The 21,030-nt window shown below is 38.9% G+C and overlaps 3 protein-coding genes across 3 annotated transcripts; 1 reads left to right on the top strand and 2 right to left on the bottom strand.

Moving 5' to 3' along the window:
• The first annotated feature begins 9,254 nt into the window (after positions 1-9,254).
• Positions 9,255-12,729, top strand: LOC131653536 (glutathione S-transferase zeta class-like). The gene is made up of 11 exons (XM_058923710.1): positions 9,255-9,393; positions 9,477-9,600; positions 9,681-9,737; positions 9,824-9,909; positions 10,018-10,089; positions 10,802-10,855; positions 10,949-11,024; positions 11,392-11,453; positions 11,823-11,882; positions 12,163-12,283; positions 12,448-12,729. Exons 1-10 carry the CDS (start codon positions 9,391-9,393, stop codon positions 12,271-12,273), a joined length of 705 nt encoding a protein of 234 aa, XP_058779693.1. The 5' UTR covers positions 9,255-9,390; the 3' UTR covers positions 12,274-12,283; positions 12,448-12,729.
• A 169-nt stretch (positions 12,730-12,898) lies between these two features.
• On the bottom strand, positions 12,899-13,571 carry LOC131653537 (germin-like protein 9-3). The gene has a single exon (XM_058923711.1). It carries the CDS (start codon positions 13,514-13,516, stop codon positions 12,899-12,901), a length of 618 nt encoding a protein of 205 aa, XP_058779694.1. The 5' UTR covers positions 13,517-13,571.
• A 2,465-nt stretch (positions 13,572-16,036) lies between these two features.
• LOC131651053 (B3 domain-containing protein At1g05920-like) lies at positions 16,037-17,326 on the bottom strand. Its single transcript, XM_058920733.1, has one exon. It carries the CDS (start codon positions 17,324-17,326, stop codon positions 16,037-16,039), a length of 1,290 nt encoding a protein of 429 aa, XP_058776716.1.
• Positions 17,327-21,030: the final 3,704 nt, after the last annotated feature.

Below are 21,030 nucleotides of genomic sequence, written 5' to 3'. Positions count from 1 at the left end.
ACTTAACTACATACACTAGAATTTTTAATCTGCTTTTAATTGGCTTATCCTTAATGCCCGATAAAAGTAGTAAACATGTGCATATCATGTGGGTGCCATTGCTACAAGATTTGGAGAGATGCAATACATATAGCTGGGGGTCAGCCGTGTTAGCCTATCTTTATAGAGAAATGTGTAAGTCAGTAAACGTAGAAGTCGAGGGAATGGGAGGGTGTGTTGAACTTCTCCAAGCTTGGGGATATTCCCGATTGCCTTTTTTGGCACCCATCTCTTCGGAGCTACCATCATATCCGTATGCTGCAAGGTTTATATTTTTTTACGATTTTTTTATTTCAATTTATATTATAAATTATTAACATCATACATTCTTATATTTAATTTATTCGTACATAGGTGGGCTGCAAAGAAGAAAAAAAATGAAGGATAGCCCTCAACATTGTCTCCTTGGATACCGTACTCGCATCGATCACATGGTCCATGGAAACATAAAATATATATCTATCTATCTATATTTTTTTTATAACGTCGATCACTTCAATTTTATTTTATTATTAATTAAATTTTGTTTTTAATCTGCAACAGTTTATATGGAGACCATATATCAACTATCCGCCCCTAGATAATAACGACCACACAATGTGGAATGCAACCGTGCCGATCATATGCTTCTGGATTGTCGAATGGCAACAATCTGATAGGGTAATGTTGCAGTTTGGGTTCCACCAAGGAGTACCGCGCAAACCACATTGCTTAAAAGAACACCATGAAATGACGATGAAAGAATCATGGGATACTCCGTATACTCGGTTGTACCGCAGTGAGCACCAAAAATGGAGAAACGTGGTGAGATATTGTCTGACTGGACCTACGGTTGACCCACAGTCTGCGCCAACTCACGAATATATGAATTGGTATAGATCTTTGCCGTTTACGCACGCTTCTGCAGATCAATGGCTCGTTGATCCACGTACTCAAGCTTCCTCTCCCCAAATGCCACCTACCCAACCACAAACATTCAACAACCCACCATTCGCACAACCCTCCTCGTCCAACATTTATGACCAACCATTCCAAAATTACCAAACAAACCAACAACAACAATCCTCGTTCAATCCTACCCAACACCAAACTCAAAACACCCCATCGCAACAAGTCACCGACCCTTTCCAAACACCACAACAACCAATACAATTCATGTATGAACATACACAAGAACAACACCTCCGTCCACCCCTCCAATACACTCCAATATCTAACCCCAACTTCAACCAAACCTACTCAACTCAACATCCATCTAGCTCAAATTACTCTGACTATTATGTTGCGACCGTAGACTCCACTCATCCCACCTCAACAACACATCAATCAACCACCAACTTTCCAACAAATATGGACTTCGAAAATTTCAACCCATTTGAAATTTTCCCAAACGAGGTCCCTATTTGTGATACAGCCGCTGAAGATCAACAACTCCGCCGAAGCACGCGTCCAATTATACCTGCAAGGTGTTATACCGGAACTCACTTGTATCGACCAGGAGATCATAATCGTGGCGGACATAATTAAATTTTTTTTTCATCGCATTGTCATGGTGTAATATTGTTGAATGAAAATTAATGAAATTAATCTTTACTTTTAAATTATAATTATAGTGTTATTGTTATTAAATATAAATTAATATATTATAATTATATTATTATTAACTATAAATTTTTTTAAATACTTTAAATAATTAAATTATAATTATTTAATAATTTTTCATATTAACTATATATTAAAAAACAATTAAAATTAAATATAATAGAAAAAACGAAAAAAAAAATAAAGTAAAGGGTGCCCTCCATTTGAAATGGCGGCCTCAAGAAGGCCTTCACATGGCCTCCATTCAAAATGGCGGGCACCTGCTTTACACGCAAAAAAAAAAAAAAACTGCAGCCTGCCAAAAAGTGGAAAAAAGGTACAAAAGGGTGGCATTTTGGGACAAAATTTTGGGAGGGTGGCATATTGGGATTAAAATTTCAAAGGGGTGGCATGCAGGTCAAAATTCCAACGCCTTTTAGTATAACATTTTTAAAAGGAGAATTATTAGAATGAAATGCAAGTTATAATAATAACATACAATAATTTTAGGCTCGGGTGATCAATTTTGAATAAAATGGATTAATATTTAAATCTATTCTAATGTGAAATAGAAAATTAGTAGTTGGTTGGTGGAGTCCACTCTAAAAGATCTTCAATAGGGTGGTGGAGGTCTTGGATGGATGGAAAGGAATTTAACCCGCAAGGTTAATGTTTCAATGTTTAAGTTAGCAAAAAGGAAAAAAAAAACATACATATGTTTCAATGTTTTTCGAAAGAAAGGATGCAATTACAAAATTTGGCCAGGAAGATAGTGAGTCTTTGTGAGATGCTTGGAAAAGGTTAAAATTGTTACTCAGAAAGTGCATGAATCATAGTCTGAGTTTGATGGATCAATTGTTACATTTTACGAGAGGATTGACAATAGCTACCCGAATGCTCATTGATGCCTCATCTAAAGGTTCGTTGAGAGAGAAGATTGACGATGAGGTCAAAACACTAATATAAAATATGTGTCGATACGAATACCGTTCAAGTGAGCGAATTGTGAAAGGTAAGGGATTGTTAGCTATTGACACACAAACTGTACAACTAGCTCAAATGGAAGCTCTCACCAAAAATTTGGCTTCCTCTCAGTTAACTCAAGCTAATGTGAGCCAGATAAAACTCTGAAGTGTGATTTCTGTGGAAGGGAACATGCAAATGGAAATTGTGTTCCAAATGTAGAGAGTGCAGAAGTTCAGTATGCAAACTTCCAAAGAAACAGTCCATACTTTAATATATATAATCTAGGCCAGAAAGATCAACCAAATTCAAGTAGATCAACAACAGTCAAAGAATGAATCCTACTCAAAGTGCATTGCAAGAATCTCACGCACCTCAACGGAAACCATCAGTTTTATAAGAAATTTTGAAAGGATTCATCATGTCCACCCAAGAGAGTTTTTTTTGAAGGTAATTCAAGTGCAATAAGAGATGACCCAAATTTAGCTGAACACAAATAAGAATGCAGAAGCCTCCATAAAAAACTTAAAGGCACAAATTGGATATTTGTCGAAGCAAATAGCAACTCAAACTAATGTTGAAGGGAGATTTAATGGTAACATTGTTGATAACCTAAAGAATGGAAACTAGAGTGCTATTGAGTTGAGGAGTAGAACAATAGCGACACCAGAACAAGTTAGTGATGCTCAGAGAGAAAGTAAAAAGAAAGTGGTAATAGAAGCAGGGACAAACATTTAGAAAGGTGAGGAAAAAACGAGAAGGAGAGTAATTATGAGGTTAAGGGATGGATTCTTGACCAATTCATAGACAGGAACTCACCTTGAGACGAACCAAGAAATAGATTTTGAATAAGCCGAATCCAGAACTTATTGACTATATCAAGAAGAAAGATGATAAAGAAGAAATATGATAAAAAATAGTAGTTCAAAAAGTTCAATGATATGTTGAGAAAAATTCAACTCAACATCCTTTTACGCTAAGTCATGGATCAAATGTCAGTATATGCTAAGTTCATGAAAGAGCTACTCTCAAGTAAGCGAAGATTGAGGGATGATGAAAATGTTGTTTTAGCCGAGGAGTGTAGCGCGGTCATAAGATAACTTCCGCTAAAACTTACCGACCTTGGTAGAAAATAATAAATGATAGTTGCTTAAAGTGTAAATGACCTTAAATCTTTTGCGGAGCCATGTATGGTTGTTTCGCTCGGAAGCATGTTGCGTTAAGATGTACACATTCTCTTGATAGAATTTCGAGGTAGTAGCGCACGACTGTGCTTGAAATGCGCTTTCCCGGAGGAAACATTAGTATAATTTGACGTGTCCTTATGTCGGATTGAAACTAGTGAAATATGAACTTGGCTCCGAGCATTTATGCTCCTTGTTATACATGTAAGTATTTCATGCCAGACCAGTTAGACGTTGAAATGACTTAATCATATTTATATGGATAAGGTATGAGTCCGGTTAATCATGGTGATGTTTCAAATTATACTTACAAACGAGGGACATGAAACCGATTAGATGTTTCCATGTTTTAAACTGTGCTCCATGTCACAGGGATCTTATCCGACAAAAGGTAGAGGAACCCCGTACATGCCCTCGAGGCGATAGCTCAAATTGAAGTGAACGTCTCCAGGATTCACCAAGCTCTCCTTTGGATTGGATAGATCCGAATAGGGGTGCGCCAGCTACATGTAAAAGCGTATATTTCTTTGACATGTGGTATTTGAATGCTGTATTTGAACGTGCAAAACGTCTCCGATAGCACCCCTGATGAAATTAGTTGTTGTAGTCATACGTGCAAAGCATCTGCAACTACTCTCCTGGATTTTGAAGATGCACGAGGCGCTATAGGGAATTAATTATTGTAGTCGGGTGCTCGAAGCGTATCTGGCAGCACCCCTGAATTTTGAATACGCATGAGGAGCTGTGGAGAATTGATTGTTGTAGCCGGACGCTCGAAGTGTGTCCAACAACACCCATGAATTTATAAGACGCACGAGTCGCTGTGGTGAATTGATTGCTGTAGCCGGATGCTCGAAGTGTGTCTGACATCACCCATAAATTTTTAAGATGCACGAGGCGCTGTGGGGAATTTATTGATATAGCCGGGATCTCGAAGCGTGTCCGACAACACCTCTGAATCACCACGTGTGAAAAGTACTAGGGTTTTTACTGCTATAGTAGGATAATCAAAGCATCACTAATAGAATCCCTAGATCCTTAAAATGGGCATCAACTGTTATGGTTGTTCTGCGGTTCGCTGCAATATGCATTCACGTTTTGGTTCCCTAAAAACGAGACAAGATTAAAATTAGAACAACAAGAGTGTAATATCATTATATATATATATATATATATATATATATATATCATTTCGCTATTATATAATTAATTTACAAATATTGGACCCGCCACCTCTCGTGGAGGTGATTCCTTTTAATCTTGCATGGGTCCGTGATGTATTTTTGCCTCGGATTTGATGAGACCCGGGCGAAGGTGCACTTGGTGGGGTCGACCGCATAATGTCGCTCGGCTGCGGGTAACATAAAACTCGACCAAACCTGGATTTTCAAATTTGAATCTAAATATGAAGGTGCCTACTGACCGAATTTCCTGAGCATCCGAGGCTGATGCCTCGTGTCGACCGAGATATCCCTGGATCGGACCTCGTTTCGAGGCGTTAGTTGATATTATTTTGAGGTGCTTGTTTGGTGCCAAATCGGAGTTTGGTGGATCCAAACGACGCAACTATGAGATTTCAGCCTTTTGAGACCGATTTATTTGCTAGATACCTCTTTGAAGCTCAGACATGAGGGTTGAATGTGGAATTGTGGAAATCGTAGAAATCAGAAGTCAATTCTCACAAACGATGCCATTGTTCAACTGCGGAACTAGAAATAGTGATGATTGCGGAAACTACAGTGGAGCGAAGCTTTAGATGCTCTACATCGATGTGACACCGTGGACCGAAGATTGTGATCACGGTGCCTCTTGAACCAGAGGTATCAGTCTTGATGCGACATCTTTAATCAGTGTTTGTTATCTCCGATATAGTGAACCTAAGAGGATACTTGCATAGTTAGCACTCCAACGTCAAGTCAGTTTAGAGTTCAAAATAATGAAAATGAAAATGGTGTACATGAGAATTCTTTACAAAGGTATTTATATCTTGGACCTGACAGAGTAGGCTGAATAATAGACCTTATGCTATCGACTCTTTGACCTACGCGGGAGCAATGAATTCCGAATCTTTAGCTGACACACATAAGAACACTCATTTCAAATAATATTCATAAATATATTATAGATTTAACACATGATATTACATAAATATATTAGGTTTTTTCTTTAGCCACCTCCCTATGGGGGTCACCCCCAGCGAAAAACCCAAAATACCCCTGCTTCGGAAATGAACTTCCGAAGCATTGATTTTTTTAAAAAATTTTCACAATTCGGAAGTGCATCTCCGAAAACACCTCATGGGGGGTGTCTTCGGAGATGAACTTCCGAAAACACCTCATGGGGGGTGTGTTCGGAGATGAACTTTCGAAAACACATTTATTCAGATTTTGGGGGGTTTCGGAAATGAACTTCCGAATTATGCAGGAACTGTGTTTTTTTTTACGTTTTTTCTTAACAGTCTCGCATTTTTAATTAAACGCAAACGCCAAATAAAATAAGCAACAGATAAACTGAAAATACTAATATGATAAATCAAATCCAAATAATATATACAAGCCGAAAATAATAATAATACTGTGCGAAAGATACAATCCGAAAACAAAAAATAAATAAACCCGACCACTACTGTGTGTGCCTAACCCTCTCTCCCTGGGACCTCCTCTGCCGCCTGTATGTCGCTGCACGGCCTGCATCAGTGACGATCATCTCCATCACGGCGACTGCCTCTGGACCGCCCTGATCAACGATACCTCGATCCAACGCGTCCCGCCCAAGCATCTCTATCCGCAGGCAGATCGGCATGAGATCAATGGCGTGGTCATCCTCGGCCTGCTGGTTCTCCAGGATCTCCTCGTGTGCTGGCCTAGGAGCGTCGGGAACGTCGGGTCTCAGCAGAGGATGTGACACCCGATAGAACCACGTGACGTATCCCTCCTCACTGTGCCAGTCCTGTGTGACCCGAGTGAGACGGTACTCCTGCGGTACCACATGATGCTTCCAGTCCTCCCATATGGCAGTGAGCTGCACTCGGGTCACTGTGTCGGGAGCAGCCTCAAAGGGTGACCTGGGTATCCGCTGCACGAATCCGAACTGACGCATGCACCGCTCAGGAAGATACCGGACCATGATGCCGGTCCCGCATGCCAGCCAGCCTGAATATAGAGCAATGCCGTCAAAGGGGACAATCTGAGCGTAGTCGTTGAACGGCCTCCAGGTGACGTCGTCGTGCATCGTGCGGTCCAGGTATCCACGGTATGGTCCCATCGCATCGTTCCCCCTCTGGAGAACGTATCTGGCGGCCCTGGGCATGGCGTCCACGTACGCAGGATCGATGTGAAAGCCGTGGATGTGGGAGAAGTAGGAGATGATCCAGCTCTAAAACAGAAACACGATAATGTATTAAAAATAAATACGAAACATAAATAAATAAATAAATACGATAATGTATTAAAATAAAACGTACCGTAAGTAGTGTGCAGGATCCGACCAACTGCCTCGTCCTCCAGTTGGAGGCCTCATTCAGCTTCTGGTAGAGGTATGCCAGAGTAGCTTCCCCACAGTTCCACTGGTGAACGGTATCCAGGTCCATGAAGTAGCGGAGGTAGGTCACGTCGACGTACCTTGCACTCTTGTCCACAAAGCATGCAGCGCCTACCACATGCATGTACCAACACCGGAGAGCGCAGCAGCGGTGATAGTGTGTGAATAGCTCGTCACCCGCCTGCTCGGCATCGGCCGCCGCGTCCAGGTGGTGCTCAAAATAGCAGCTCAGTGTGGTGAACCGGACATGAGGCCTAGATGTCGGGACACACTCAAAGTGAGCAACCTCGTGCTCCATGCCCAAATAGAGCGTCATCCACTCAATGGCCTCGACCCTCTGGATCCGGGAGTGGTGCAACAGCGGCCCCCTAATCGACAGGTGGAGAAGACACTGTACGTCATGCAAGGTGATCGTCATCTCCCCAACCGGCAAGTGGAAAGAGGATGTCTCCTTGTGCCAGCGCTCCACAAATGCCCCCTGCATGCCGGTGCTGATGGTGGTGTACCCCGTCATGCAGAGCCCGCTAAGCCCTGAACCTCGCACATGGTCGTTAAACCACTCAGCTGCTGGTTTAAACAGACTGAAAATCTTTCGGGCGTGGTTCACCATTTTCAACGGCTCTCTCTCCTGTTACAAAAAAAACAAATAAGCGACATATATTAAATAAGCGACAAATAAACGGTTAAATTATAAAAAATGGTGACAAATAAATGGTTAAATTATAAAAAATACCTCTCCCTCCCAGATACGCCGAGCGACGTGATCGTGGTAGTTAATCACTACGGAAGTGTCAAAGGACCCTCCCGGATAGCTGTCCTCCTGCTCATCCTCCTCCCCGGCCGGAGGGTCAACATCCAGTACCCCCTCCGGCTCGTGCTAGGGCACTGCCGCCACCTCCTCCTCATCCTCCTCCTCCTCCTCCTCTCGCTGGCGGGAAGAAGATACCTGAGCCAACCGACTCCTAGATCCTGAAGCAGATGTACCCTCTCCCTCGCCCACGGGAACTCGCACACGTCGTCCCCGACCCTGCCCCCGTCCCTGTGTCGACGCCAGCTGCGCCGCCGCCCGCTCGCGTCTAGCCGACGCAGTCTGGGTCTCCCTACCCTGTCTGATGCGTGCTGGTTGGTTGCCTGACATGTTCCTGTAAACAATTGAAATCAATTAATATGCCACACAAAAGAAAAAACTAAAAAAATTGAACTTCTGATACAATTCGGAAGTTCATTTCCGAAACTGGGATGAAGGTGTTTTCGGAAATGAACTTCCAAAACGCCCCTGTGATGAAGTTTTCTGCAACTTCCATGGCAGACCCCAAAACCAGACTTAAAAACAACTCAAAATGCTTCTAAACAACCTAAATACTACTAACAACCTACCCATATATCATTTATGCAATTGAAAACCTAAATAACATGCATTTGAATAATGGATCTAACAAATTCAAAACTTACAAATTGAGTGATTTGAGGGCTTTTGAATGTAGTATAGCAATGTGATTGGAGCTTTGATGCAGCCTTGGAAGTGTGTTTGCGCAAAATTTCTCCTTTGGTTGTGTTTGATGTTGAATTAGGGTAAATGAATGGGGGAGGGAGAGTGTTTTGCTTAATCTGCAAAACGCGCATTATTTCGGAAGTTCATTTCCGAAATGTTGTTTTCGGAAATAAACTTCCGAAATAAGACAATTATTTCAAAAAAAAAAAGGCGCTTTCGGAGATGCATCTCCGAAAATACCTTTTTCTTGCATTTCGAAAAAGCATTTCCGAAGTCAGGGGTAGTCTGAATTTTTCACCAGAGATGGACTAGAAGGTTGAGAGGTGGCCAAAGAAATTTTCATATATCATAGATTTAACACATGATATTACATTCCTTATTTTTTTAAAATTATATTTATTTTTCATATAGATATACCTTATTTATTTCGTACCCTTTAATATAAGAATTCTGGATGAGTCCATAAAATACTCACCAACCCCCTAAGACTATTGACGAACAAAACGCCTATTGGAGTCTATCATCTATCTAGCTATGAAGTTGGAAGCATAAGCACGGCACTGCACTTCAGCATCATCAGTAGCTCCATCAATGGTATGCAACTATGCATCTTTTTCTTTATCCTTTTTAGTAACTGTTACCTCATCAACCCATTCTGTTTCGTTGATTCAAACAAGGCTAGCGCAAGTGTAGGTGTTGGTGTTGGTGATGAAGCTCAACATAACAACAATAAACTCACTCTATATTCATATTGGAGAAGTTCATGTTCCTTCCGTGTCCGAATTGCTCTCAACCTCAAAGGTAACTCACTCACTCGATCATTCACCACCTCACAAGTCACAACTCTTTTTATTTATTACTAATTACATTCATTCATTCAGGACTCAAATTTGACTACAAACCAGTTAATCTTTTGAAGGGAGAACAATCTCATCCTGGTCTCTTTTCCTTTCCCATACTTTATAATAGTATTATCAATTATGATACTATATCTTGTTAATTTCATTTTCAAGTCTTCATTCAGAATTTCTCCAGCTCAACCCTGTTGGTTTTGTTCCCATTCTTGTTGATGGCTCTGCTGTAATTTTTGACTCCTTTGCAATTATCATGGTCTGTCTCTGTCATTTTCATTCACTTTTCTAAATCTTCAAATCTTTCTTTAATTTATGGATTTAATTTATCTCTCATTTTCATGTTTCTATCTATCTATGCTTGCAGTATTTGGAAGATAAGTATCCTCAACATCCTTTACTCCCTACCGATATCCATAAAAGAGCAATCAATTTCCAGGTACAATTCTAATCTCTCTTTCCAAATTCAAATAATATATTGCACTACTGCCTTGCTTATTTTGCGGTTAAATTCATGCTAATTTGGATCATATGCTATGAAGCACGGACTCCGACATAGATATTGAGACACGACACAGATACTTCGATATCGACAATGTCAAAACATAAGACACCAACACCGTTATATATATGATAGTATTTGAGTTTCATCTATCTATTTACTATTGAAAAATTTAACAATATTCTAACCAAAACTGCCGTGTTTAATTATTCATTGATAAATCGCTTTAAATACGTGGTTAACTCATTTAGACGTGTGTGAAGTTTGTCTAAAAAATATCCAAGTGTGTTAAAGCAAAGAATAAAACAATTTTTTTAAATCATTTGTCTATCTAAATTGTCCGACACATGTTGTATGATTGTCATACGGTTGTTAGACATCAATTTAAAGAGTGTTGAAGCAAAGAAAAAAAAATCATTTTTAATAAGACACTTGTCTGATTTTTTTTGACACTTTTTAACTTTTCCGACACGTGTCGTATGGATGTCATATAAGATTCTGACATCGACGCGTGTCGGACACAACGACACACCTATACCTTGAGATGTACGTGATCATATGATATTAAATTTGAATTTGAATTTGAATTCGAATAAGAATTTCATTTTCATGCGGTAAATGGATTCCTATCTAATGATTTGATTTACAGGTTGTGAGTATTGTTTCTTCATTAATACAACCTCTTCAAAACCTAGATACTCTGGTATGCATGTGTATGTCACCTCTTTTCTTATTCATTTTGAGGATTTCGACTGCATATGATAAGTTTGTCGCTATTTTGCTTTTCTATTTGCAGAAGTACATCGATAAAAGAGTTAGCCGGGATGATAAACTTCCATGGGTCCAGAGTATAATAAGAAAAGGCTTCACAGGTGAGATTAGACTAATTTACTCTAGAGAGGGATTAATAATGATACTAGCATAAGTTATTATTTTATAGTTAATGTCAATTATGTCATGTAATAATTCAAAGTTAAACAGTTTATTCACGGTTATAAAAGTATCTATCACCACCGTTGAGAAAATGGTTTTATTACAATTGGTTGTTCGTGGTAACGAAGAGTTTGATAGAAAGTGCACTAATTTTCACCTCAAGCTATTGCCTATCATAACGGATAAGAAATATTCTGTTAATGTTATGTCCCTCCTTAATAGATACAGGTTTCCTTGCTAGACGCATGTTTGAGTGTTGTTGGCTTAATCTAATCTAGAGTGTATTTACAATTAAATATGTTTCAGCACTTGAAAAGCTATTGAAAGAACACACTGGGAGGTATGCTACTGGAGATGAAGTTTTCATGGTATGTTACAAATTCAAGTTTATTCCTTTGAAACTAATAAAACAAAGAGTAATGCTATTTAGTACGAAGGAAATTGGAGAAGAAATGCAAGAATGAACACATGTCATTATATTATAGGGAAATTTTTAATTTATTTTTAATTTAATTTCCTTTTTAATAGGAATCATGGAGTGGTGGTGATAATGAGTGGTTGAGATTTATTCTTGCCTTTCTTGTTTATATGTTTTCTTAACAATTAGCATTTTCCTAAAACAAATAAATAAATCCTTTCAAAAGGGTCTAGTAGCCCAAAAATCTTGGCTAGCAATGTCAACTATTTGAATGTCTGATCACTGATGTATAATCAAACATGTTTGTTATCATTTGCAGGCGGATATATTTTTAGCACCTCAGTTACATGCTGCATCCAAGAGATTCAACATTGACATGGTAATATCCTATGGTGTAGACGTGTAGTGAGTATTTTGTGGGGGAATAAGCTAATAGTATGAATACAAAATTTCATAAAAGTGCATGCCTTTCTTGCTTTACCACTTGTTGGCTGTTAGTGAAGTACATGCAATCTAGATTTCAAAGATAAAGCCAGTCATTGTAGAGCTCAAAAATTTTGAAACCTGTATTTTTTCACTAGTAAAATCTTCAATTATGTGTCCGATAGCATTTCCCAAATTCATCAGATGACTTACTTTTCGTATAACTGTCAAAGCAGAGTGAGTTTCCTATTCTTTCAAGACTACATGAGACATATTATGATATGCCAGCTTTCCGAGAGACTTTGCCGGAGAATCAGCCAGATGCAGTAGGCCAGCTGAGTCAATGATTTGGGACTGGTAAGTGACTTCTAAAGCACGTAATAAATATTTTGAGCAGGATTTGGATCCTCTCGTACCTTTTTGTTTCATATTCATGTCAGACACTAATATCAACTATTTGTCTAATTTTTGTATCTATGTTGGATAACAATCTTAACCTTTGGGATGAAATGAACTTAAAGAAGTGGAAAATGGAGACAGCTGAGGTCTACAATATCACAGGTGGATGGAACGAACTTGTAGCAGAAAACAATTGGAAAAAGACGAGAACTTATTTGCTGTTGCACAAACTATTTGCCTATCGAGGACTCAATTCGGACAATGTAATACAAGACCAAACCCTGATGACGCAAAAGAACAAAATTTGTACACGCTAATGTCAAATATTGTATCACCAAATTATCAACAAATCATGTTAAACAATTTGCCAATATAATTTTATTATAAACTTGCACATTATGATGCTTTATTAGTTATGTGCATCATACTTGAATTACAATAACAGAAATAGTTATATCAACCATTTCATATCTCACAACCTTTTTGAAAACAATGACTGAATCATAAAATAACTGAAAAAAAAAAGCAATTTAATATTGAAATTTTGCAATGTTCGATCAATTACCATAATCCTTAAGAAGTAAATCCTTTCTTCAAAGTTTGAATAGTAGAAACATTAGTCTTGAAAGCCAAAGCCAAGACATTATCATCAATGGTAGTGTTAAACAATGTGCTAGCAATTGAAACAGTTCCAGCATTAGCACTCCCAAAAGCAGATAAGGCCAAAGCAGGTTTTTGAGTATCAGAATTGAATTGAAAGTGCACAAGTCCCTTTGGAAACACAAACAGGTCCCCAGTTTGCAGCGTCTGAGTGAATAGCTTATTGGTTGTGTCTACAAATCCAACTTGAAGGGAACCTGCCGCGAGGAAAAGTAGCTCGGCCGAGCGAGGATGTGTGTGGGGGGGATTGATACTTCCGGACGGGAACTGAAGAGCAGCATACGCCACACTTTGTCCATCAACAGCTGGAAATTCAGCTTTGCTTGCTTTCAATACTTTGAAAGCTGAGGGTGGTGTGTTTGGTGGAAGAAGAGCGCGGAAACCGGTGAATGTGAAGAAGGAACCATCAACTTGGTTTCCAACTGGGGCTATGAAGTCAGTGAGGATGTCTGGATCACCAGCTGATGTTATTTGCATTATGGCAAATGCAGATATGATCAATGTGAGGAGTTTTGAAATTGAGGAAGACATTTTCTTTGATTTGGAATGTTGAAAATAAGAGGTTACTAAGGAAAAACTAGTTCAATGAATGGAAGATTTGTGATTTTTGAAATTTGAGGAATGATGTATTTATAGTGATTTCTGGTTTATTATATGCTGGCAATTTTGTATTTTTTGTAACATCATGTATGGACATTTCGATGTAACCTTTTTGTCATTTACATTTATAATAATTAAGAATGTATATATTGAAACTTTTAAGTGAATATTGTTGATACAACTTATATAGAATCTCATGTTTAAGTGAGAAAAGAATTTAAGCTTTTTAGGCAGGGTGAAAAATTGGGAATATACCACCATTATTATGTTCATACAAATTCCATATTGGATTTATTTTCAATAAATCAATTTAGTTAATAATACCTGTCAAAAAAAAACTTAGTTAATAGTAACATAGAAATATTCTATTATAAACATATGAATTCACAATAAGTTTTTTTAATAAATATATTTATTTAAATATTAAAATTAATATTATTAATTATTATCGTAAAAAGTATACAAAATTTTAAAAAAATACACATAAAATAAGATTGTGAGTACTTACTTTTAGTACTTTTCTTGATTCTGTCAATTGTATAATTGAAAAACCAAGAAAAAGATGCTTCTTTGTTTGTCCCACCACGAATTTGGAGGAGTTAGAAGCATGTTCTAATTGTTTTTTAAAGCTTTTTTAAGTTTTAAAATATTGCAGGCACCGAAAACAATGATAAGAATGTGCCTTGTAAACACCATATCCAGCTGTACAATGGATTTAACTTATTACTCTCTCTATGTTTGTCTTAAACAAAACAAATTGATAAAGTATTTTAATCAATAGCAATATAAATTTTACAAAAAATATAAATGAAAAAACTGCAAATAATCGACTAGTTATCTAGTAAGAATATCTTATTAATGGAACAAATTACATGAATCAAAGTTGTGTAGTTTAGAATCTCTATCACACCTTTAAATTGTTTCCTTACAAGGTATTGGTTGTTTAGAGTTGAAATTTCTCTAATTGAAGTTTTTGAGTTTGAATTTGATCTTGAATAACACAAAGTTGAATTGACTAGTTACCAAAGGTCCAAAGCTGCTTAATGTAGCAAGAGAAAGAAATGTATTACAAATAGAATTTTTTCTACTTGCTTGGCAATCGAAGAGACTCACTCGCTTGGATGGGATATTGGTGAGGGTGGAGAATGACTTTAATGTGAGTTACAAGCAATTCATAAATAAAGATAATAATTTTCTTTGGAGCTCTGAAATTTCCAAATTTGGATTGTGTAACGAAAATACATCCAACTTTGGTTAAATTAATACGGGCCTATCTCCGGGATTAAAATAATACTCTATGGCTCTTAAGTTTTAAGGAACCAAAAAATCAAATTTGAAAGCAAGCAAAACCAATGCAGAATCGTTGCAGACAGCCTTGTTTAGAGATTTATAGCAAAAGGGCAAACAAAAAACAAATGGAAAGAAGTTTCTATATGTTTCAGACAAAGTGCACTGAACCAAAGATCTAGTTTGGTTCGATTTCCTTGAACTATTTATTAGTTCGGTTCAGTTTTTCGCCATGAACAGGCCTAGATTCACACCAAAGACTAATCTCTTAACCATGGCTGGATAAACATGCATTAGATATCTAAGAAATCAAACAATGACAAGAGCCTTGCCAAAGCTGGATGAGCAAAACTCTTCCCAGAATCTCTAGAAATCCAATTCCAGCTCATGTTTGTCCTGATCTTAAAGCAAACTAAAATCACATTCACATCTAACTTCATAACCAAAGCATGTCATACCTTGCAGTTAAGCTTCCATAACTTACAAATAACTATTAATGATGAGTAAGCATAATCTACTAAAAAAACAAAGCAATTAATCAAACAGGTAACATCCACCCCCAAAGTCTATCAGACATTTAATCAAACAGCTAACATTCATGATAAAAAAAATATAACTAACAATTACATTAATTAGTCTGCCCGAGCTTCTTCACCATGCATTCTACAAAATGTCAATTACAGTATTTAAGAACCTGTGCATTTTGCGACTAAATCATTAAGCTTGCAATTGCTTGAGCTACAAGTTTTGTTGCCTTATTTGCTTTAGCCTCAACCATGTTGATAAGTAAAAGGATGCAACAATTTGTTGAGGTGGCTTGTTAAGTACCAATAATCCACACTTCAACACATGAACTAAACAAGAAAGCAGATCATAGATTCTGTAAATAATGAACTCAAACAATATAATAATAAAAGAATAAAAGAATAAAATTAAAATAAAACAAGACACAAAACTTCTTAAAATAATGACTAAAGCAACAAACAATACATAAGCAAAGAAAAACAGAAACAAAAAATCTTGCCAAAAGGAGAAAATAAGAAAAATTAAGAAAATCTAGAAGCACAAAAGCCAAAACAGTCCCTAAAAAAATCTTCTTTATCGACGAAAGGTAAAGCCTTCCTCCATACAAAAATTTCATCTTCATTAATTGATAGATATTTGCTAGAGCTTGACGAGCGCAAAATTGAGCTTGTGGTTGCGCCTGAAAGACCAAAGTTGCACCTCCACCTCCTCGTCTTTGTTCCATTTGTTTTCTGCTACAAGCTCATTCCATCCTTCTGTGATATTGTAGAGTTCAGCTGTCTCCATTTTCCACTTCTTCAAGATCATTTCATCCCAAAGGTTAAGATTGTGATCCAACAGAGATACGTACATACCTGCAATCTTCTCTTCTTTGTTATTACGCTCATAATCCAAGTACGATTCCTCATCTGGTGTCAGAAAACTCTCTTTAATTTTTCCTTTTGGGATGGCGAGACGACTATTGCCTCGCGTCACATCAGTCTTGGTTAGTTTCTTCTGGATCACCAACTTCACCTCAATGCCTCCCATTTGTTCAATCTTTTCTTTGAATTCCAAAGGAAGTCCGGGTTCTTCTACTTCCCGCTGGTGACTAATGCTACCATTGTTATTGTTTTTCTTCTTTCGACGCTTGTTTGATCTTTTCTTATTAGCCTTTATTTTCTTGTCAAACGAAGATTCCTCGTCAACCGTCTCATTATTCTTCTTTGTATCAGGATTGTCGAATTCCTCAGCAGCTGTCTCCTTATTCTTTGTATTAGGATTGTCGATTTTCTCAGCAGCTGTCTCGCTATTCGTTGTATTAGGATTGTCGATTTCCTCAGCAGCTATCTCTTGATTCTTTAAACGCATTTCATCCCAAGGGTTAACATTGTGATCCAACATAGATTCAAACATACCGGCAATCTTCTCTATTTTATGTACTTTTTTATTACGTTCATAATCCGAATAGGATTCCTCAGCAGTTGTCTCATTATTCTTTATATCAGCATTGTTAGATTCCTTGGTAGCTGTCTCGTTATTTTCTGCACTAGAATTTCCACAAACAACTTTCCTCAGTCCATCACTTCGTTTTATTTTAAGTATTTTGCGAACACTTCTACCAGCAACAATCTCATGTTTATTGGTTGCTATTGTCTCCTTAGCAGCATCACACTCACACTGTCGATTCTTTGAATGAAGAACATCATCAGAATCAGATGCATCAACTTTACCAACACTTGTACCAGCAGCAGCATCATGATTATTGGTTGTTATTGTCTCTGAAACAGGTGCATACTGTCGATTATTTGCATGAAGAATAGCAGAAGCTTTAGTTTTGAATTGATTCGCCAAAGAGTCGGATCGCAACCTTAGTAACTTTTCAATCAGCAAATAGTCATCACCACCACACTCCTCTAATATTCTGGAAGCAAAATCGCGTTCCGCCATAAGCTTGAAAGTGATGAAGATTCTATCAAAGTGTATGTTACTATATATATTGATTTGGAATGCTAATTTATAGCGAAACTCAGTTTACTTGTTATGCAATCTTCACTGTTTGTTTCATATAATCTTAGCGGGTAACAAATTATCAAATCAAAACAGATTTTTATTTTATTTTATAAAAAAGATAAGATTTCGAAGATTAGTTTGTTTTTTAACACGATTTTCTCTTTTGATTTGTTTATATATATATATATATATATATATATATATATATATATATATATATATATATATATATATATATATATATATATATATATGAATTTTTCTTTGGCCATCTCCCTATGGGGGTGACCCCCAGCGAAAATCCCAAAATACCCCTGCTTCGGAAATGAACTTTCGAAGCGTTTTTTTTTTAAAAAAAATTTCCATAATTCGGAAGTTCATCTCCGAAAACACCTCATGGGGGTGTCTTCGGAGATGAACTTCCGAAAACACCTCATGGATGAATTCGGAAGTTCATTTCCGAATTATGCAGAAACTGTGTTTTTTTTTTATGTTTTTTCTTAAACAGTCTCGCATTTTAATTAAACGTAAACGCCAAATAAAATAAGCAATAGATAAACTGAAAATACTAATATGATAAATAAACAAAAAAAAATACTAATCCGATGAAAATAATATATACAAACCGAAAAAAATAAAAATAGTGTGCTAAAGATACAATCCGATAACAAAAAATATATAAATCCGACCACTACTGGGTGTGCCTAAACCTCTCGCCCTGAGACCTCCTCTGCCGCCTGTATGTCGCCGCACGGTCCGCATCAGTGACGATCATCTCCATCACGGCGACTGCCTCTGGACCGCCCCGCTCCACGATACCTCGACCCAACGCGTCCCGCCCAAGCATCGATATCCGCTGGCAGATCGGCATGAGATCAATGGCGTGATCATCCTCGGCCTGCTGGTTCTCCAGGATCTCCTCGTGTGCTGGCCTAGGAGCGCCGGGAATGTCGGGTCTCAGAAGAGGATGTGACACCCGGTAGAACCATGTGACGTATCCCTCCTCACTGTGCCAGTCCTGGGTGACCCGAGTGAGACGGTACTCCAGCGGTACCACATGATCCTCCCAATGCTCCCATATGGCAGTGAGCTGCACTCGGGTCACAGTGTCGGGAGCAGCCTCAAAGGGTGACCTGGGTATCCGCTGCACGAATCCGAACTGACGCATGCACCGCTCAGGGAGATATCGAACCATGATGCCGGTCCCGCATGCCAACCAGCCTGAATATAGAGCAATGCCGTCAAAGGGGACAATCTGAGCGTAGTCGACGAACGCCCTCCAGGTGACGTCGTCGTGCATCGTGCGGTCCAAGTACAGACGGTATGGTCCCACCGCATCGTTCCCCCTCTGGAGAGCGTATCTGACGGCCCTGGGCATGGCGTCCACGTACGCAGGATCGATGTGAAAGCCGTGGATGCGGGAGAAGTAGGAGATGATCCAGCTCTGAAACAGAAACAAGATAATGTATTAAAATTAAATACGAAACATATATAAATAAATAAATACGATAATGTATTAAAATAAAACGTACCGTAAGCAGTGTGCAGGATCCGACCAACTGCCTCGTCCTCCAGTTGGAGGCCTCATTCAGCTTCTGGTAGAGATATGCCAGAGTAGCTGACCCCCAGTTCCACTGGTGAACGGTATCCAGGTCCATGAAATAGCGGAGGTAGGCCACGTCGACGTACCTGGCACTCTTGTCCACAAAGCATGCAGCGCCTACCATATGCATGTACCAGCACCGAAGAGCGCAGCCGCGGTGGTACTCCCTGAATAGGTCGTTATCCTCCTGCTCGGCCTCGGCCGCCGCGTCCAGGTGGAACTCAAAATAGATGCTCAGTGTAGTGAACCGGACATGAGGCCCACAAGTCGTGACACACTCAAAGTGAGCAACCTCGTGCGGCAGGCCCAAATAGTGCATCATCCACTCAATGGCCTCGACCCTCTGGATCCTGGAGTGGTGCAACAGCGGCCCCCTAATAGGCAGGTGGAGAAGACACTGGACGTCATGCAAGGTGATCGTCAACTCCCCCACCGGCAAGTGGAAAGAAGACGTCTCCTTGTGCCAGCGCTCCACAAATGCCCCCTGCATGCCGGTGCTGATGGTGGTGTACCCGGTCATGCAGAGCCCGCTAAGTCCTGAACCTCGCACATGGTCGTTAAACCACTGAGCTGCTGGTTTAAACAGACCGAAAATCTTCCTGGAGTGGTTCACCATTTTCAATGGCTCTCTCTCCTGTTACAAAAAAAAAACAAATAAGCGAGAAATAAACGGTAAAATTATAAAAAATGGTGACAAATAAACGGCTAACTTAAAAAAAATACCTCTCCCTCCCAGATCCGCCGAGCGACGTGATCCTGGTAGTGAATCAGCAGGGAAGTGTCAAAAGGCCCTCCCGGATAGCTATCCACCTCCTGCCCCTCCTGCTCCTCCTCCTCCCCGACTGGAGGGTCAACATCCGGTATGACCTCCTCCTCCTCATCCTCATCCTCCTCCTCTCGCTGGCGGGAAGAAGATACCCGAGCCAGCCTACTCCTAGAGCCTGAAGCAGATGAACTCTCCACCAAGTCCTGTGGAACGTGCACACGGCGTCCCCGGCCCCGCCCGCGTGTCGACGCCAGCTGCGCCGCCGCCCGCTCGCGTCTAGCCGACGCAGTCTAGGACTCCCTGCCCTATCTGATGCGTGCTGGCTGGTTGCCTGACATGTTCCTGTAAACAATCGAAATCGATTAATATGCGAGACAAATGAAAAAACAAAAAAAATGCACTTCTGATACAGTTCGGAAGTTCATTTCCGAAACTGGGATGGAGGTGTTTTCGGAAATGAACTTCCGAAACACCCCTGCGCAGACCTTCAATACAGCCTCCAATGGCAGACCCAAAAAAACCTAAACCAAAACTACTTTTATGCCTACTAAACATCCTAATATCAGTACTAACCTATCTTAATGTGATTTTTTCAGTTTCTAAACACCCTATTAGAGTTTATTCAAATAGATCTAAAACTTGAAAAAACAATGTAGAACTTACCAATTAGTGTTTGATGATGAGTTTGGAAGAAGACTTGGGAATGCTCTTTGATCTTACACTTGATTTTGGCAGAAAATTTGAAGAGGGGTTGTGTTTTGATTTGAGTTAGGGTAAATGAATGGGGGAGGGGGAGTGTTTTGTTAAATCTGCAGAACGCGCAGTATTTCGGAAGTGAACTTCCGAAATGCTGTTTTCGGAAATGAACTTCCGAAATAAGACAATTTTTTCAAAAAAAAAGGCGCTTTCGGAGATGCATCTCCGAAAACGCCTTTTTCTTGCATTTCGGAAATGAACTTCCGAAGTCAGGGGTAGTTTGGGTTTTTCACCAGAGGTGGACTAGAAGGTTGGGAGGTCTATAGAGAAATTTTCTATATATATATATATATATATATATATATATATATATATATATATATATATATATATATATATATATATATATATATATATATATGGGGACGTATCAAATGAAAACTTTGATGACTCAAGTGAGAACACTTGGTTATTATGAGAAATGAGACCAATGAATCACTACCATTAAATTTTGATTTGTTGATTTTAATGAATTGGATATGTTTTTTTTCTATTTTGATTTAAAATAAATATTAA

This window comes from Vicia villosa, linkage group LG2 (assembly GCF_029867415.1).
Source record: "Vicia villosa cultivar HV-30 ecotype Madison, WI linkage group LG2, Vvil1.0, whole genome shotgun sequence".
NCBI classification, from domain to species: domain Eukaryota; kingdom Viridiplantae; phylum Streptophyta; class Magnoliopsida; order Fabales; family Fabaceae; genus Vicia; species Vicia villosa.
Note: the sequence above shows the minus strand (reverse complement) of the source record. Positions and strands in the feature narration are given on the sequence as shown.